This window comes from Metarhizium album (assembly GCF_000804445.1).
Source record: "Metarhizium album ARSEF 1941 chromosome Unknown scaffold_31, whole genome shotgun sequence".
Lineage (NCBI taxonomy): Eukaryota > Fungi > Ascomycota > Sordariomycetes > Hypocreales > Clavicipitaceae > Metarhizium > Metarhizium album.
In genome coordinates, this window is record NW_024467605.1 from 154,284 (window position 1) to 172,819 (window position 18,536).

General features: G+C 54.0%; 6 protein-coding genes across 6 annotated transcripts; 3 read left to right on the forward strand and 3 right to left on the reverse strand.

The window, feature by feature from the left end:
• Positions 1–5,895: 5,895 nt before the first annotated feature.
• On the forward strand, positions 5,896–6,771 carry MAM_07459 (adenylate kinase; the record flags this gene model as incomplete). Its single annotated transcript, XM_040826257.1, has 1 exon — positions 5,896–6,771. The coding sequence occupies one exon, from the start codon at positions 5,896–5,898 to the stop codon at positions 6,769–6,771; it is 876 nt and encodes a 291-aa protein (XP_040675770.1).
• An 865-nt stretch (positions 6,772–7,636) lies between these two features.
• On the reverse strand, positions 7,637–8,825 carry MAM_07460 (protein-ER retention receptor; the record flags this gene model as incomplete). The annotated part of the gene is made up of 3 exons (XM_040826258.1): positions 7,637–8,314; positions 8,375–8,728; positions 8,823–8,825. 3 exons carry the CDS (start codon positions 8,823–8,825, stop codon positions 7,637–7,639), a joined length of 1,035 nt encoding a protein of 344 aa, XP_040675771.1.
• A 1,709-nt stretch (positions 8,826–10,534) lies between these two features.
• Positions 10,535–12,438, forward strand: MAM_07461 (mannosylphosphorylation protein (Mnn4); the record flags this gene model as incomplete). The annotated part of the gene is made up of 5 exons (XM_040826259.1): positions 10,535–10,544; positions 10,608–10,656; positions 10,717–11,917; positions 11,969–12,139; positions 12,199–12,438. 5 exons carry the CDS (start codon positions 10,535–10,537, stop codon positions 12,436–12,438), a joined length of 1,671 nt encoding a protein of 556 aa, XP_040675772.1.
• An 88-nt stretch (positions 12,439–12,526) lies between these two features.
• MAM_07462 (nuclear movement protein nudC) lies at positions 12,527–13,259 on the reverse strand (the record flags this gene model as incomplete). The annotated part of the gene is made up of 3 exons (XM_040826260.1): positions 12,527–12,877; positions 12,957–13,159; positions 13,244–13,259. The coding sequence occupies 3 exons, from the start codon at positions 13,257–13,259 to the stop codon at positions 12,527–12,529; spliced, it is 570 nt and encodes a 189-aa protein (XP_040675773.1).
• A 346-nt stretch (positions 13,260–13,605) lies between these two features.
• On the forward strand, positions 13,606–14,697 carry MAM_07463 (CDK-activating kinase assembly factor MAT1; the record flags this gene model as incomplete). Its single annotated transcript, XM_040826261.1, has 1 exon — positions 13,606–14,697. The coding sequence occupies one exon, from the start codon at positions 13,606–13,608 to the stop codon at positions 14,695–14,697; it is 1,092 nt and encodes a 363-aa protein (XP_040675774.1).
• A 550-nt stretch (positions 14,698–15,247) lies between these two features.
• On the reverse strand, positions 15,248–17,422 carry MAM_07464 (ENTH domain containing protein; the record flags this gene model as incomplete). The annotated part of the gene is made up of 5 exons (XM_040826262.1): positions 15,248–16,533; positions 16,595–16,706; positions 16,766–16,956; positions 17,014–17,251; positions 17,375–17,422. 5 exons carry the CDS (start codon positions 17,420–17,422, stop codon positions 15,248–15,250), a joined length of 1,875 nt encoding a protein of 624 aa, XP_040675775.1.
• Positions 17,423–18,536: the final 1,114 nt, after the last annotated feature.

An 18,536-nucleotide genomic window follows, 5' to 3' on the forward strand; every position in this document is an offset into this window, starting at 1 on the left:
AATTTGACGCTGCTCAAGGCGGACAACTTAAGAAGCAGCCGGTGGTTCAAGACCATTCCGCAGACTCGTTGGCAACAATGCCTTTACAAGGAATTGAAAAATAAGGTGTCATGACCCGAGATTGCTTCTCACTGGCGGCACCGCGGCGCGGAACTAGACCGTGCGGATTCCCTTAAATGCTTTCGAGGCAGTCTTTCGCATGTCGCGGCCTAAAGCTATTATCACTGAGACAAGACAAGTTCAGAATGAAATCACAGCTATGTCACTTTTGAGCAACGCCTCGTCAGATATTAAGTCTTCAGTGGTACCTAAAATGTACATCTAGAGTCCTGACAAACGTGACGAGGACTAGGGATAGAGCCTTAATAAGTTTGTTCCCGGAGAGATGCTCAGTCAATATCTTAGCTGTCTGGGGGAGCATCAGAAGCTCGACGCCATCCACCAACTTGAGACTGTCCTGAAGCTCATACGAGTACTCTTATTCCTTGCCTCAGCTGCCCTTTTTGGTTGTCTCCCCCTTTGAAGACGACCAGGACATCAGGTCTATACGACAACAGCTCCGTTGGTTGAGTCCTTTCTGTCAAGGAACCAAGGATGTTTTAGACAATGTAGTATTATTCGCGGCTTGAGTTCTTCCGCTCTAAGCCCTGATATCGCTCACTATTGTGATCCAGCCCTTGTCACGCTATCGCAGTTTCGAACATCCTTTTGCCTGGCTCCTTTGTCACGGGCAACTTTGTTTCTTCTTCTGCCAAGATTATCAACGTTTCGATGACAGGCTCTGTCGTGCTCCCTGCCCGCCATGCTTGAAATAACTGCGCTCGGGAAGCAGCGGGTCATTCGCTCCCGGCAATCCTCGCCGGAACGGCCGGGCAGAACTCCCTTCGCGGAACACCGGTTTCCTAAAAGGGTAATAGTAGCGGCACGGCTGGTGCTCATAAGGATGTAGGACATAGTGGCGAAAGATAATGTTCAATTACGCCAAAACTTGCATGATATATTTGTGGACTACGCTGACTCAACACTGCTTTAGGCTCAATTTAACATGTGACGACAGCACTCGGCCACAAAAGAGCCAGATACGGAAGCTAGTAACCCGGGCTAAACAGGAAGCCCAGCCCACCAGCATGCAAGTTAAACTTGAAAGAATGCGCGTCACTAGATATTCGGGTATCGACAGACGTGGAAAGTGGCCTCTGGCTACGCTATTCTTTACGTGGCACGTTGCAATTATGAAAACAGCTCGAGATTCACGTACGTCTACTAATGGCAACTTGCACTGCAGACGGCATCCCTCACATGAATAGGCAGAACAGTTACCAAATCAGTCCATCCGCATTGGCAGTTAGCAGTGATGCCTGCTGGTAACAGCGGGTGTCACAAACCAAGGCAGATTTCTAGATGCACGCCCTTGAACGCATATATATAGCTGTACTAAGCAGCTCTCAATGGTACTGAGGCCGTCGCAATTCACTTCAAACGTCCTGAACCTAGTCTTAGCACTCACATCTTCTTTTCATCTCCCAAAGAGTAATCATGCGTCTGTTCCTCGTTTTCGGCGCTATTTTCCCTGTTTCCCTTGTGACTGCATTTCCGGTCATGATTGGCTCTCCTCATTGTCAGTTAAAGCATCCGGCGTCTCACTGTCAAGGTACTGATTACTGACCGTGATTCTTGGTGCAGTTCCTGTCGCTGCTGGCAGCGTGCGCGTGGCCCGAGGCGAGTTAAAGCCAAACACCACGGAAATGTACCGCATGCGAGCGCGTGATGGTACTGCTATCAACTCGGGGTCAGACATTCAGGACAGTTGCTATTATTGGGGCTGGCAAAATTGCCATTGGGCACACTAGCGATAACACACAACGCCTGCAACACTATGTTTCTCTGACGAGAGCACATCTGAGGGCTTGGAGCATCACGTAGCTCAATTTAGCATACAACACACTTTGGTATCCAAATCTCTGAACCCCTGTTGGACAGGCGCTCGTGCGTTTGCATGTCATTGGCGGCTTGAATATTGATAAACAAGTGCTCAGGAAAGCGCCCAGATGAGTGGGCGCAGGTTGTCGAGTGACAGCGATAGGATGGTGAGATGGTAACTCGGGATTGTGAGCGGTAAATACAGGTTAGGGTTAAGGAGATTTGGTAGATAGGATATGTACTACTTTGCTCCCGTGCTTCTGCCAAGACACTTTGGCCGAGTGGTTAAGGCGGTGCCCTGCTACTAGCTCTAGTGAGGCATTACATTCGTGTGCGTAGGTTCGAATCCTGCAGGTGTCGAAGCTTATTTTTGACCTCTGGTCATGCTCCTTTTTTCTATGCTTGGTGAACACGCTGCTGCCAATGGTCTCTTTCTTTAGTTGAACTTGCTTGTTGTTTTATAGTTTTTGTTCAGCCTCTTCGCCTGGGCGTATGAGGACGCCTCTTCCGCGAGGCAGCCATGGCTTGTGATGGAATGCACATGGAACGAGAATTTCTTCCACCAACTTCATGCCAAGAGAGGGCCAATCTGCTATAAGCACACTCCTTGGAGGCCGCTCACCTACTTCCCAGTATTTGAATCGGATATGACTTCAGATTTCGTGCCTAGAGAATTAGACCCTGCGGGTGGATTTAGTTCGGAGATTCTTCAACTAACCTTTTCATATTTAGAGATGTCTAGGATCTAGAAGATCTGTATAGTCGCAACAGTTCTCTAGACTACTAATTCGATACCATGGCAGCCAAGATTACGACTAGCAAGTGTCATCTACCGGCGGTTGTGCTTGCAATTCTGCCGTCAACAAACTGTGTGCATTGCAGAACGCCGTACAGACTTCAACATATACTTTCAGGACAAGATTATCCAAGTGTAGAGGAAGTAGATTGATCGAATAGCTACTTGACATTCACTTGTATTCAAGCGTCCCATTGCACACATGGTTCCGCTGGTTCGGCATGAAGAAGACGTTGACTGTTTCTCGCCGTGTTGAAAGCGCTGTTTGAAGGCCCGTCATACAATACTTCACCTTGACTAGTCCCATCAAACGTTTGAATTTCATTTCCTGTGGAGTATGTGAGGTGCGTTCCTGACGATCTATTCAACCGCCTTGTTCCACAATCCATTTCAACGCCGCTACGTGCCACAAGAGTAGGAATATTGGTCAGATGATCTTGTTCCCTTGCTGTTTTAAGCCGTTTTTGGTCGATCGACTTAGTCTACGTCATTTCTCTGGTCGCATGGCTACTGTGCCGCCTGTCTAACATCTCATGGGACACCCTTCGCAAACACGCACCAAATGTTTCGACGCACTCGACAGACTTTACACTCCATATCATAGGTTAGGCCTTGTTCCTGATTCTCAGTCTAATAACCCTACATGTACACGAAATTATAACCTCGTACTCGCTGGCAGAACAATAAATTTGGCGGAGAATGGACCGAAAATAGCTATAGTACTACAGTTAAAGGCCAGAAACGACCTCAGAGAACACGAAAAGAATGGCCCTTCTATTGCCATATTTAAGAAACGCCAACTGCCGCGCCAGACGTTGGAATGTGATACTCTGAAGGACACACTACACCAGATCTTATACTCAACACAGTTGTCGGTGAAGCGGAGAATCAGTTAGTGCTGAGATTATGACTCAAAACGAGCGTCCACCACCACATTCTCTGGGTTCTGAAGTGGCAAGCAAGATGTTTGAGAGAGATACCCAGAATACGTAGAATTTTGCAGTTCTTTTCCCGGGGACGACCGATCTTCTGCCACAAAGGGAAGCGGGACGTGGTGACCGCAAGTGTGGTGGGCGCGACGTCGTCAGGATCAAGGACAGAGGAGACCCTTGCGACTGTGACTAGGCAGGATGCGACAATGGCATATTTTCTGTGGCCATATGCACATTCATGGCCATATGCACATTCATGGCTGATCTGTACGTTGCATCTAGAGAAGCCGTCGACCGCCGCCTCCTTGGCGCGCCTCTGAATGCTCCCCTTTGAAGGCGTTATAGCGGCGCTTAAGGCGTACAATGTATTAGGGAGTAGACCTGTCAAACCCCACGAAAAACTGTGGTTCATTTTGGAGCTGAACTTTGTATAACTAGAGGTGCGGCATGAAGATGTGCAAGAGCGAAGCCCTCAAATTGCAACGACTGTGGCTGCATGACTCCGTCTGAACTCTCTGGAAATGAGGTCAGACATCAGAGGAGAATCAGAAAGCAATCTTTTACAGCCAACACAGTTGCAACAGTGCATAAATTCAGTGTGATTGATTGCTGTAGAATTACACCGCCAGATAATCTCGCGCCTCGCTGCAATGGAGTTCACACCTCCAAGTATCGCGAAGAGATGTGTCGCGTGAGCTATTCTTGTCCACATCTAGTCTTTTGGTCAGGCAGCTGAGCAGTCATAGTCTCCGGCCCAGTCTCTTGTCCTGTTTCCTACTGCAGCTCATTCTTCCGTCGGACGACGTTACCTCTACTTTTCTACTCGGAGTGTAACCGTGTGATGAGGCATGTAGCAAAGGAGCTTGGAGAAATACCTGAGTTCAATCGCAATAACACGCTTTAGTTTACAAGGTCCTTCGTTTTCCACAAGATTTCCATTTGTGCAGGGACCTTCTGCCCTAGTGTCGTGGTCGTAGCCCCTGTGGAATAAGGTGACGTATGTGTTTTTTAGTGATACACTGAGATATATCTTCCACCAAGATAATGCATAGCATTACCGACGCATCCAATTCAGTGACTTCAAGGTAATACAGACGTCTGTGCATTGTTGAAAGATGCCCGTCCAATAGCAGTAAAAGTGTGTTCTTTTTGCCTCGGAAGCATCCACCTACCAAACTCGTGAGCAACCTGAAGCAGTCTATTCTCACCTTTTTATCAGAGACATCTAGCTCTGACAGAGATGGACGCAGTTATCCGGCGATGGTCCTCCGTCATCTTCGCCGATTTCCGACGGTGACTATCTGACGACCGTCTGGAAGGTCCTATTTGCAGCTAGGCATGGTAGCTGGTTATACGTCGTTGACCACGATCCAGGGCTGTAGGCGATAAATATCAATGGCCGCCCCAGCCGCCTTTCTCTAGGGCGAGAAAAAGAAGGTTTTGTCGCACGGATGCCAAGCCCAACGAAAAACGAAGATCTATTCTGGGTGCTGCCGCTCAGTAAATAGATCGTGGTTTCAGTGCCATATACGTGAGAGTTTGCGCGACTCGGCGCATTAGTTTCAGAGTGAATGCCGAGGCCAAAATGTGATTATATGTAGATCTCTCAATTTTCTTTCCGATGGGAGCTTGAGTTGTATACAGTGCCTTCCAAGGCGATGATGAGTGGAAAAAAGTAGGGCACAAGAAAAAAAACGACACCTGCAGGATTCGAACCTACGCACACGAATGTAATGCCTCACTAGAGCATGCTAGTAGCAGGGCACCGCCTTAACCACTCGGCCAAAGTGTCTTACCCACAATCACACTGCATCAGGGGATATATGACCTGCTTGCGCGGACAAGAACGCCCACAAGCCACCACCCACCCGCCGGCTTCGGCATCTTCAATCGAGGGCCTGCCCGCCCGCACGTCCGTCTGACCGCAAACTGACTACAATCACGTTGACCACACACCACCGTTAGCACAGCCATTGTTGCCTGCCCGTCATTAATACGTCGTTTCCGCTTGCCCGCCCGCCCCTCGCGACATATACCCATCGCTTCTTTCTTCATTATTGTCATTCTGTATTTGGTTTTGCGACGTTGCCGAAGCACACTAGACTCGCCCCCCCAACAAGCGACTCAACGAACCTTGCCCGCTCGCTTACGCCACGGCGATCGCCTGCCAGAGTCTACGGCTTCCAAGGCACCCGCCCGACGGAGCGTCTGTTCCATCGTCCAATCGACCAGCCAGTTCACCAGAGAATGCAACTTAGAAGAGCAGCCAGAGTCATTATCGTAGGCGCCCCTGGCGTCGGCAAGGGTACCCAGAGCGAACGGTTGTTGAGACGGTTCCCCCAACTTGCGTCCATCAGCACCGGCGATTTGCTTCGCAGCAATGTCAAGAACCGGACGCCCCTCGGTCAGTCCGCCCTCCCCCCCGGCCGCAAAGCCCATCAAAGCACACCCCTCATTGACATGACCGCAGGCATCAAGGCCGAGAGCACCATGAACGCCGGCGGCCTCGTCGCCGACGACCTGATGCTCCGCCTCATCTCCAGCGAACTCCGGAACCGCGGCTGGCTGCAGAGCCATGGACCCCCAGAGGTCATGACGCTCTCGTCCGAGGCCACCGCCGCCGCCGCCGCCGACGTGCAAGCTCCCGACACCATGACGCTGGGCGCCTTTGCTGCCGGGCGTCCCCTCTCGCCGGCGCAAGTCTCCGAGGACCCCACGGCATCCTTCATCCTCGACGGGTACCCCCGCAATGCCGCGCAGGCCAGCAGTCTCGAGGGCATCGTCCCCATCAACCTGGCGGTTTCGCTCAAGACGCCCTTCGAAGTCATCCTCGAGCGCATCGCCGGCCGCTGGGTCCACGAACCCTCGGGCAGAGTCTACAACACGACCTTTAATGCGCCAGACGTCCCCGGTCGCGACGACGTCACGGGCGAGCCTTTGACACAGCGCCCCGACGACACCGAGGACGTCTACCGCGCGCGCTTCCAAAAGTTCCAGGAGGCCAGCGAGCCCCTGCTCGAACACTACGCCAAGAGGGGCATCCTCGTCGAAGTCGAGGGCATGAGCAGCGACGAGATTAGCCCCAAGTTGTACCAAGTCTTTGAACAGCGGTTCGTCATGTAAATCGCACCCGTCTTGTTCAACATCATGTATCAAAGCCAAGAAGCCTACAAAGTATTTGTCTTTCCGAGTCGTTATTCTCTAGTCACGTCTTGATGTTTGCGAGGCCAACAGTGCTTGGCCGGTCCCCGCGTTGTTCCTAGGCGGGGAAAGCGGGCCAGGAGTGCCCTGCTAGCCTTCATGAAAGGCCCCATGTTCCTTTTGTCTTCTTCTTCTTCTTCATCACCTTTTTCTTCTTCTTTTTTTTTTCCGGGGGAAAGCGGAGGCGCGGTGTTTTGCTCTGGCGGACGGAATTGATTACCATGGATTCGCAAGAGCTGCAGCCATACGGGAGGCAACGGTTTACGGGGAGCTGCGGAAGACGGACACTAGCTAGGCACGAATATTGATCGGGCCGGGCACAATGCGCATACAATTTTTGGATACCAAACACCAGACCTCGGGTTTTTGAGGAAGTGTGACGTTTTGTGAGCTGACGACCGCTTTCACATGATTACCACCCAGGTGCCTAGGCACAACGGCACCTCGCGTATTACTGCGTACGTAGTTGGGGCGACTCCGTTTCGCTCCACACGTGAGGCGGGAAGATGCGGAGAATGAGGGTCCTTTTTGGAGAAACACAACAACCTTCATTCGCTTCTCCTTTCCAGTTGAACACGCATTCGTTAGATGTATGTGACACTTGGCGCAGTCTATGTCCCAACTACCCGTACCTAGGCACTCAATGCCGTAATTTACCTACAAAAGACCCATTTCGCCCAAAGCTAAACAAGGTGTTTGTCCTGACTTACATGTTCGGAACCCGACCCCCCCCCCAATCCTGAAAAAAAAAAGCCAAACCCCGACACCCACAATGCTGGCGAGCTCCTTAATCTCGCCATTCGTCACCGCTGCGCATGCCGTTGGGCACACTGGCCCCAGCGCTCCCCTTTGACGACGCAGCAACAGGATGGCCCTCATCGTCATCGTCGTCCAGGGCCTTTGCTAGCTCATCCGGATCCTTCATCTTCGCATCCGGATCGACGTGGTCTCCACCCAAACCCTCTTCCTCATCATCGTGGTGGCGTTCCGCGTCGAACATGCCCTCGTCCGCACTGACGGAAATGCCGCGAGCTCCCCAGCCAGGCCGAGCCGCTCGTCGAGGTCCGTTTCCGTCGCCGCCCAGCGCGGGAGCGCCTTCTTCATCGTCGGCGGATTCCACGTGTCTCCCAAAAATGCGGCGGAGCAGCCAGCCGCGGCGCATGTCGTCCGCGTCGACGATGCCGCCGCCTCGGAGCTTGACACGCTGCCGGGTGTAGTAAACCCAGGCAAAGTCGAAGTAGAGCGCCGTCTGGATGACGCCGAAGATGACGGCTACCGCCTCGGGCTTTCGGCCGGTCGCGTCGAACTCACGGACGAACCAGTTCAAGATGTACAGGGCCCTGTAGGATCCGAGGGCAACGAGGTAGAAGGAGTTGATGACGGTCGGCACCGTGGTCTGCCGCAGGAGCAGAAGCTGAGGCAGGATGCAGCCCGACTCGAGAATCTCGGAAAACACCCACATCCACTGTTGCCGTCACGTTAGCGAGCTCCGTATGTAGGCTCGTGCGGGGGATCTTGCACCGACCGTAATGAAACCCCACTTGTCGTAGAAGATCATCATCATGAAGGGCGACAGAACTGCGGCGGCGACGAGGACGCCTCCGCCTAGCTTCCACGAGAGCTCGCGCTCCCTCGAGCGCGGGTACACCCACTGCATTATGCCGATGGTGTAGAATGACGAGGAGATGTAGACGATCTTGAACAGCAAGTTCCATAATATAGTTGTTCGAAAGATGTCGAGGTATCTGGTGCAAAATACGAGGGCATACAGGACTTGCGTGATTGGGGAGACGCCTTCGGCGCTGCGGTTCGAGTGTATGGCAAATATGAGAATAGCTTTGGATGCGAGGTGGGATAGATCCCCCAAAATTCGAAAGACCTAGTGATCGTCAACGACCTGGTCAGTGCCTGCTGTCGCCGAGAGAGGAGAGAGCAAGGGACGAGGCGGCTAGGTGGCTCACGTTCCAATTTACCATGGCTGCGGCTCCGAGCGAGGTGCTCGTCAGACTTGTTCCAGGGTTGACAGAGGGGAAGCCAAAACAGCAGCGAGGTAACTAGAATAAGATGACAGCTGGGGCATGAGATTCGCGTTGAAGCAAGAAGACGGGCCCAAGCGATGACGGGTTGGAGATGCCTTGTTGTAACTTGTGTCGCAAAAAGCTGCAAGCACATGAGCTCGAGTTGTGTCAGTTGATTGGGCCGTGGTTGGTTGCACCGACCCGGTGGGGCTGCCCGACCCTGGAGTCAATGCTCCGCACGGAGTAAATAAATAACAGGGTACGGAGTACTTAAGTACGGAGTAAATAGGGTACCGAGTACGGAGTACGGAGTACCATGCACTGTGCACTCCGTACTGCCAGCGGTTTGGCCCCGAGCCAGCCAAAACAGAGACGGTCAGGCCAGGCTGTGGAAAATGTCTTCAATCTTTTGGCGTGCGCGGGGCCACCAGAGTGCACGTTTCAACGCAAATCACGACGTCCAGCTAAACTTGACTACCCGGGTACCTACCCGGAAACTCCAGTAGTCCTGCGCATGATGCTGCGACGCCATGACGAGGAGCGGCTGCTTTCCAGTATCGATTGACACCCGCTCCGCCGGGGGATGACCCGCGAGGACAGACAAAGGGCAGCCTTCAAATAAGGACTACCCGTCTGAGATACGGAGTGCTGATCCGTACGTACTCGACGTCTTCACCCTCATCTCGCCACACCCAGTACGTACCTGGTAAAACAGGTGTCTGGTTCGTGCCACAAAGGCCGGCACAAGACCGAACTTGACCACGGGCACAGCACCAGACCGTGGTGATGATGTTCTTTGCCAAAATCGCCTCCAGGCCGGCATATTTGCTTCATGAAACCAAAACGAAAAGGACAAAAATAAGCTTGGACGAAAAGACGACAACCATGTGCGGCGTGCGAATGCTCGTCTGTGTGACTGTCGCGGCCAGAAAGCCGTATCTCATCGTCATACAGTAAGTGCCAACACGTGGCACCGACGCGGGTTAATTCCGCCATTCTGATTGATGCCTGCTGAATCAAGATTGATACCGGGCCGTATCTGAACATTGCGGGAGGCGACACGGTCCGACCCTCCGAGCGGCAAAGGGATGCTTGACATCAAAAATGATACAGAATTTCGCGCAGTCAAAGGTGTAGATGTGCCAGGAGGGTCGAGTGTGTGCGGGCCACAATCCCATATTAGCACAAGAAATACTAGCCGAGAGATGTGGTGGCAGGCATTGATGCGTGATACAAATATCAAGTTATCTTCGCCGACCGCTGTATGGACATTGGAGACACAAGTCTCCCGAGGCTGAAATGCAATGACTTACGCCAGGATAAGTCCGCAATGGCAAGCAACATGGTCTACCACGGCCCAGAAGAGCAGTGTCGTCAGGTTAAAGTGAAACCATTGGCCGCAGCCAATTGGTCCATGTCTCTTCCAGCACAGTGGGGTCAACGGTGCGACCCAAAAGCTCTGCCAGAGCCGCTATGCCCCACGACGTCACTGTCAGGAACGACGACCGAGACGCGTCCGGCTCAACCACATTCGCGTCCGTGACCATCAACCCCGATCATCACCACAACCACATCCCCTGCGTACGCTCACGATGGGTGTCGACAAACATTCGCGAGCACGGCATACCATTCTTCGCATGTTATAACGCGCTCACTCGTCCCCCGGAATGGCAACAGGTAAGCCTCTTACGGCGCATTTCCCAGCCCCCCGACCATGTGATGATGACCGAGCAAAAACAGGAAGGGAACGTCGCGAGGGGAAGCTCAACGAGCGACTCCGTGGTGCCGGGTACGTGCTTGGTGCTGAAAACCCCCTGGCCGCCCCGTCTTCTGACTGACACCTTTGCAGGCGGACAAACGTCGACGACAACGATACGCTCAGCCTCGATATCCCCGGCATTGCCACCGGGCCGGCAATACAAAGCTCAAGCTCGCCCGGCTCGGTGCCCGCGCAGCCGGTTGCTCGTACAAGCCCTCCAAGCAGGCAAACTAGTAATGCGCCCGGTACTCGAGAGGACACAGCGTCTCCGTACCAGCCCCCCGGAAGCGCGGATGTGCCTGGCGCCCGAAGCTCAAGCGCACCGAGGTCAGCGCCGTCTGAACGCGATAGGCCCGTATCGGATGAACCAGAGCCGGTGCGCCCTCCTTCAAGCGCTGTGCTTCCGAGAAAAGCTGCAGCGGTCAGTAATTTTACAGAAGAAGTCACGGAAAGTCCAGCTGGGAAGCCTGGGAGCGGTCACAGGCAGCGCATCAACGAAGCGGTATACATCACCGCAGCGCCCACAGGTCGGACACCGGACATAACCGACGAAGACGACGCAACGGCACAACCGTCATCTCCATTGGCAAATAAGCGTCCGAGTATTGTCGCTAGGCCATCGATTCCAGCAGTCCCTGAAGAATCAGAAGAAGAGCGGGAGGAGACGCCAAGCAACCAAGTTCGCATCCGTCCACCGCAACAGCGGCCAGAAGCGGCGAGGGGGGAGCCCGAGGAGCCCGAGGAGCCCGAGGAATCAGATCATTCCGATGAAGGAGCCGTAGAGATAGACGATCGAAGGGCCGCTCAATCCATCGGCGTAAAGCGTCCAAGACCTCACGTGACGCGGTCTCCGGAACTGGGTTCTGAGGAATCAGAAGACAATGAGCCCGAAGAACCCCTTCAAAAGAGGCACCGCAGAAGCCCGGCAGCCCAGAGGCAACCTGCGAGACGGCCCAAGCCACAGCAAAGGACGAGACGCCACAGTACGGGGAGTGATGGAGACGACGACGCCGCGATTGAAATCACCGTCCAACGGTTTGTCAATAACTTTGCCCAGGGCGCCGATGACGAAGATGAGCTACAGCAAGAGATTCCGTTTGCCAACCGCGGTGGAGAGACGGTAGTAGATGTCTTCGCACAGGTCTGCGAAGAAGTGATTTCATCGACTTTGGAAACCCTCCGGAAGTCGGTGCAGGCCTCTGATGATTTGGGCAAGAAGAAGGAATTGAGGGTTAGGATGCGTGCTATTGCAGCGTACCGAGAAGAGCTTGGCTCTCGGCTGCTCCAGCATGTGAGTCCCGCCGTGTTGAATTTGATGGGCGCTTTACTGACGACATGCCAGGCTATCCATTTAAACCACTGGCATTCTTTACGCAGACGGCTCCGTCATGTTCAGAAGGAGAAGCTGGCCCTGCGAGATGAAATCATTCGCTTAAAGGGGGAGAGGGAGCAAGTGGCGCTGCGGATGGATGCCGTCCGTATCAAACATGAAGCCGACAGCAAGGAATCAACAGTAAGTTGTTGCATTGCGGTTGGGAGTTGATGGTGGCCTAACATGCCTTTTCTTCCCAGTCTCGCCTAAATGCGTCCTCCCTCATGCACGACATCGACTTGGCGGTTGAACAGGGTCGGGCAGCCCCAGAACTATCTCGCGAGGAGGAGAAGGAAGCCGATCTGGGCAATCTCGATCTGGTACTGGCTCAAATATCGGACCAGATCAGTTCAACGAGCTCAACCGGTGGCCTTCTCCAACAAATACGGGATTTCAACGCGTTTCTAGAACGAGCAGCCGCGGCACTTGAATCAGGATGAAAATCGGTATTTGGTTTTGATAAAGAATCCACTTTTGATGACACGACACGACACCAAACAGGCCGCCACAGGCCTTTCGCGCAACGGCTTATTGAATCTTGGCCTTGCTAAAGTCCATCTCAGGATGCTGCTCCTGGAACTTCTTCAGGATGTCCATCTTCTTCTGCTCATCCGACGAAGGCAGACCCTTCTCCTTCTGACGCTGGTCATACATCATCTTCTCGACCATGCCCCTCGTCTCGCCATCGAGGTCGGAGAGCTTCGAAGAATCGGGTTGAATCTTTGTAACGTCGATGGTAGGGGCGGAGGTGACCACATGAGCCCACCACTCCATCTTGTTGACCTTGTCGAGGTGGATTTCGACCGTCTTGGTACCGTCGGTGTTGGTGGACACGGTCCATGTCGAGTCGTCGACGTGAACTGCATGGGGGAGATGGCCCTATGGCAGATGAGTATTCAAAGCTCTAATGGTGCTCGGGGACCTGAAAACGGCTGTCTGGGGGGAGCATTGAATGTACCTGGATGACTGGGTCTTGGCCCTTGATACCCGCAGTCAAACTCTGCTTCTTAATGTCGATGACGAGATCTTTTGACTTTATGTTTCCGGGAACGGTGAAGGTGACGTTGAGCTCGGCAATAGTCTGCTGCCATTTGTAGGGCAGAGCAGCTTGCTCTTCAGCCTCTTTGGCGCGAGCAGCCGCCTCTTCGGCTGGAGACGGATCTAGCGCGTTGGGTCAGCTCAACTGGGCTACGTCAGAGCACATGTCGGGTCCTGAGTGGGCGTGGTGTAGTGAAAAGAAATCACCTTTGATGTCAGCCATCCTGTGTGCTCTCTCGAAACAGTGTGTGGTTGAAGGTACAAATTCCGCGGTGACGAAGTCTGTCTGGTCGATGTGGGATGTGGTGTCGCGCTCTTTGAAGATTTGGCGGGGCAGCAGCTGTCGAGCAACCACCTCTGCCAGCTCCCAGCGGCTGGTGGCAAGCGCCGTAATTGGCTGACAAACCGGGCGGCCACAGCTCCAGCAAGCTGGCACCTGCCAACTTCGAGGCGCCGTCATCTCCCCCAACGACAACGCACCAGAACGGCCATTGAACCACCGGCGTCACGGCGCACCTCGTGCTCGGAGGCTTCCATCTCAGCCTCTCAAGCCTCCCGACCACGCCGACATGTCGCGGAACGGCACCGGCGCGCGCCACGCCCCCTCCACGGGTCTCGGTGCGCCCGTCGTCGACCAGGACGAGACTTGCCCCGTGTGCAAAACAACGCGCTACTTCAACCGGGACATGGAGTTCCTCATAAACCCGGAGTGCTACCACCGCATGTGCAAAACCTGCGTCGACAGAATCTTCAAGGACGGGCCCAACCAGTGTCCCTACGCCACGTGCCGCAAGACCCTGCGCCTGCGTGGGTTCAAGTCGGCCTTCTTCGCCGACCTCACCGTCGAGCGGGAGGTGGACATACGCCGCCGCGTGGCCCAGGTGTTCAACAAGGTCGAAGACGACTTCGACACGCTCGACTCGTACAACAAGTACCTAGAGTACGTGGAGGACCTGACGTTCAAGCTCGTCAGCGGCACGCCCGAGGCCAAGAGCGAGGCAGAGGGCGAGCTGGCCGCCTGGGAGGCGCAGCACAAGGCCGAGATCGAGCGCAACAAGAAACTCGCGCGCGCGTCCGACGACGCGCGCAAGAGGCGGCTCGCGGCCGAAGAGGACGCCGCCAGGCAAAGGCGCCTGCGGGACCTGCAGGACGAGGCCGAGGAGAAGGCCAGCGCCGCGCGGTTCCGCGAGGAGATGCTCGACTCGCTGCAGAGCGCCGACGCCGGCCGCGCCGCCGAGACAATGGACAAGATCATGCTCAAGAAGCGAGGCCAGCAGAGGAGGGACGCGGCGAGGGACGCGCTGTCCGACGCCTCGGGCGGGCTGTCGATCCGCGGACTGCGGGACAAGACGCGCGGCGCGGCGGACGACAACGGGCCCTACGACCCGTTTGGGGGCCTGCGCCTCGCGCCCAGCAGAGTCGACCTGGGGCACGACAGGCTGCAAGAGTACCACAGCGAGTGGGTAGACGTGACGCGCTCCAAGAGCGACTATCTCGTCGGCGGGTACAGCGCCGACGAGTACATCTCGCGAGCCTTGTACGAGGCCTTTTCGGGGCTGGGCGTGTTCATCGCCGACGACGATGCGGACCGGATTGCTGCTGCCGGCTCCAGCGAGGCTGCCGCTCCAGGCGGGAGACTGGACGGCGGCGATGCGTTGTAGAGGACTACGGAAAGTGCTTTTCTACTCTTCTTTTTTTTAAAAATTTCATTTCGTTCGTACTTTCTCGCAGGCGGGCATGAAAATGGCGTTTGGGTTGGGTTGGCTGGCAACAAAATGGCATCTTGGACGAAATGGCTTTCTGCCATTCACGACTACAGACTGTGGGAAACGATAGACTTGGCTATCACGAGGCATGTGCCCGTACAATGCAGTATAACGATGATACTTCTCCGTCGAGAGTCCCGCTTTTAGGCACACACTCTGGCTCCCTTGCCATGCGATTATGTACTCGTCCTGACGACGCGGTGGTATGAACATGATTTCTTATGACTGCCTGATTGATACAACTTGGCCGTTTACTCGATAAGACTGCAGCGAGTCGCTATGAAAATCTCACACTTCCTTCCGCTCCTATCCAAACAACGCCTCGCTGATGCGAATATCAGAATACCTTAAAATAGCCCACCAGGAAGACGTAACAGTTCGACAATACTACCATGGAAAAGGCTTGAGATTGGGCCGTAATCAAAGATGGGGCCAAAGAATGCGATTATTGCTGCCAGGGTGTCTGCTGCGCCGGCCGCGGGAAGACGGGTACAGTAGGGAGTTGATCCAGCCCGCCACCGATAGTGGTCTGGTTATGCTGCCACCCCATGCCGGTGGCGTGGTTGACGAACGCGCCCTGGCGGAATAGGTTCGTCGTACCTGTTGGTTGGGGGCCGAGAGGAGCTGGATTTAGAGACTGGTCAAGAGACGGGACTTGTTGCGTTTTGGCAAAGGGGTTGGTCCCGGTGGGTTGAGTCTGGATAGCAGCCACAGACTGGAAAGGGGATGTGCTCTGGGTAGGAGAGCGAGCAAAGGGGTTCGTAGAATGGCGTTGGAGTTGTTGGGACGTTTGACCGGGGGAGGAAAATGGCGACGAGTTGCCTGACACGCTGGCAGGTGGCATCATTGATTGTCGGAATGGGTTGGTGGTGCCAGTCGGCGTTGGCTGAAGAGGGTTTGGCTGAGCGGTTTGCAAGGATGGTTGTTGATGTTCATGTTGTTGTTGTTGTTGCTGCTGCTGCTGAACTTGATACTGGAAGCCTTGGTTTGGGTTGATGAATGTGGCCTCTGAATTCTGGGGGATGGGGCCAAGTACACCAGGTTGGAAGCTTGGCTGCGTGCTGAAGCCCCCAAAACCAGCGCCGGTGAAGCTAGGATGTAGAGGTTGAGGCTGTTGAGGCTGTTGAGGCTGCTGCGGCGGCATGAATCCACCCACGTCCTGTTGCTGCTGGAACAGGTTGTTGGGTACAAAACCAGTTTGCTGCGGCACGAAGCCGTTCTGAGGGAATGGCATGCCCGTTGACTGGGGCTGTAGAGACGCCAATCCAGGCACCATAGAGGCTGGCTGCGAGTTGACCGGTAAAGTGGTCTGCTTTTGCTCGATTGAGTCGAAGAAGTCGATAAGATCAGGCTCCGGGCCCTTGTTCGCCTGTGGCTTACTGTCGGCCTTGGTATCCGGACCACGAAGGAAAGGGTCATTCAGATTCGGCGATGACGGCTTGGGAAAGTCGATCTTGGCCGGTTTGGAAGATGTTACCTTCTTCTTTGCATCCTGTTCGGCCTGAAACTGACGTCGATTAATCTCGAAATCAGGGTCCTTGAGCCAGCGCTCTAGCTTACGAATCATGGTGATTGGAGCGTACTTGAGCTTGGGGACTTCGACTCTCGTTTGATGTTCATGCATGTGAGCAAAGTTCAGATACTGCGAAACATGCTCCGTCTGTCGCGTGAATGTGCGATAGATTTCCAAAGCTCTCTGGGCATCCGTCTTGGACATGACGCAGAACTGGTCTACATTGAACATGTGAGTGTGAGACTTGTGAGGCAATTGCATTTTGTCGGCCGGACAAACCTAAGACGTTGATGAGGCCCTGGTTAAGCACTTGGAACAGCGACAACAGGTCCAAGACCAACAATCGGAAGATGGCAATGGTGATTTCGTTCTCGGGCTCCGTTTCGAGGACCTATGCACGGCTATGAGCGAGCTATTGGTGCTGGGGCCGAATAAGACGTGTTGACTCACATCACACTTGACCAGAGCGGACAATTGGTTCTGCACGACTTCAGCCTCTCGAAGCAGACCCTTGTCGACACTTAACTTCTCCAATCGCGATTCATTGCTGCGGACCCAGTCAATCTTGGTGTCGCGAAATGCCCGCGCTCGCTCGCTCAAATAGTTTGCGTAGTGCCGAATGTTCCGGCCCTGAGTCTGAGCTGAAGCGCCAAATTGTCAGCCCGGTTCGAATTCCGTTCTCTTCACGAATGACCAACCATCGGCAAAATGTCCGACGCCCAAAACGTTACGATGCCTGGCGAGGAATGACAGAGTCACGTCTGGTGAGCCCTCTCGGATCATAATGTGCGTGGTGAGCAAGCTCTTGAGAACGACCGTCCATGTTGAGTCGCGCAACCGATGTTGTAATGAACGAAAGACTTCGCCTACGCCGGCGTCGCCCGAGTGCGTGGCCACAAGAATGTGTTCGATGTATTTCGTCTTGGGAGGCGCGTTCTACGAGGTACATCGGTCAGTATGTCATGGGCAGATGGTCTAATAGTCTAGCGGCTCTGCTGTTGTTGAGGCGACTTGGGAGGGAGGGCGGATGAAATCGGGACGCAATTCGCTTGTACGTACTTTGATCTTGGTTGCGCCCTTGACGGACTTTTCAAAGGAGCCCGACATGGTGCAAATGCGTGTCACGCTTGGATGACTATAGGTGAGGATCCTCGCCACGGGCTAAGGGGGAAAAATGCTGATGACACAGGGGGATGGCAAAGGAAGAAGGGCCCGGCTGGATATGGCTGGATGGATGGAGGAGACGAGGTGAGCTTCGGGCACGTCTGGCTGCAATGGACCTTGGGTGGAGCGCTGGGGGCCGATGAAGACGAGTGGGGCCATTTTGTCCACGCAACATCCAAACATCCACAACAATCGAGAGTCGTGCCCCCAGACTAGACAGATTGGCAGCAAGCCGTTCTGGAGCCGGGCGGATAAAGATGCACGATGGACATGGCTCGGTTGATCATAGAGAATCAGATGCTGCAGGACTAATGCCACAGCAACAGCTGACGATACTAGGATGATGCGCCCAAGGCTAACAGCCTCCCTCGCCTAAGACAACGCAAATTGGTGGCCAAGGCCATCGTTTATTGCTAGGACATGCTAATAAATAAAATGAATTTCGATCCGAAATACTGCTGAACTACTGCAGGTTCCGCACCCAGGCCTGTGGGCGTCCGACCTCGCTTCAATAAACACGTCGGTCGGGCTGCCACTTAGCTCCCAGAACGCCTCAACCAGAAGACATCTGCCGCATCGCGAGCATACGGACTACGCATGATCACATATCAAGCAGACAACGAGTCATCAGTCCAAAATCAACCGCCAAATTCATTTCCTGGCACCAGGCTTTCCCAAATAAAAGACCAAAAAAGTTTCCATTCATAATAAATCAGAGTTGTTTTTCATCGCGTCCGAAATGCAACAAGGTCGGTGTGTCAGACGCCTATTTCAAAATACCAATTCAAGCCTCGCCAGCGAACCACTTAAGCCCAAAAGGGAGAGTTCAAAGGGTCGGAAGAAAGGCATCTGCATCATATTACGCACGAAAGTCTCATCATCTGCAAAAATGCGGTCAGTAACTGTGTTTTGTCGGGTCTGGTTTGGAAGATTGGTGAACATACACTTATTTGAATGGAAGGGTTCATGAGGAGAAGGGAAAAAAAAAATCCACGATTGGAAGGAGCCGAAATTTAAAGCGGCTGTGGGTCGGTGGGGTCTCGGCGGACTTTCCTGG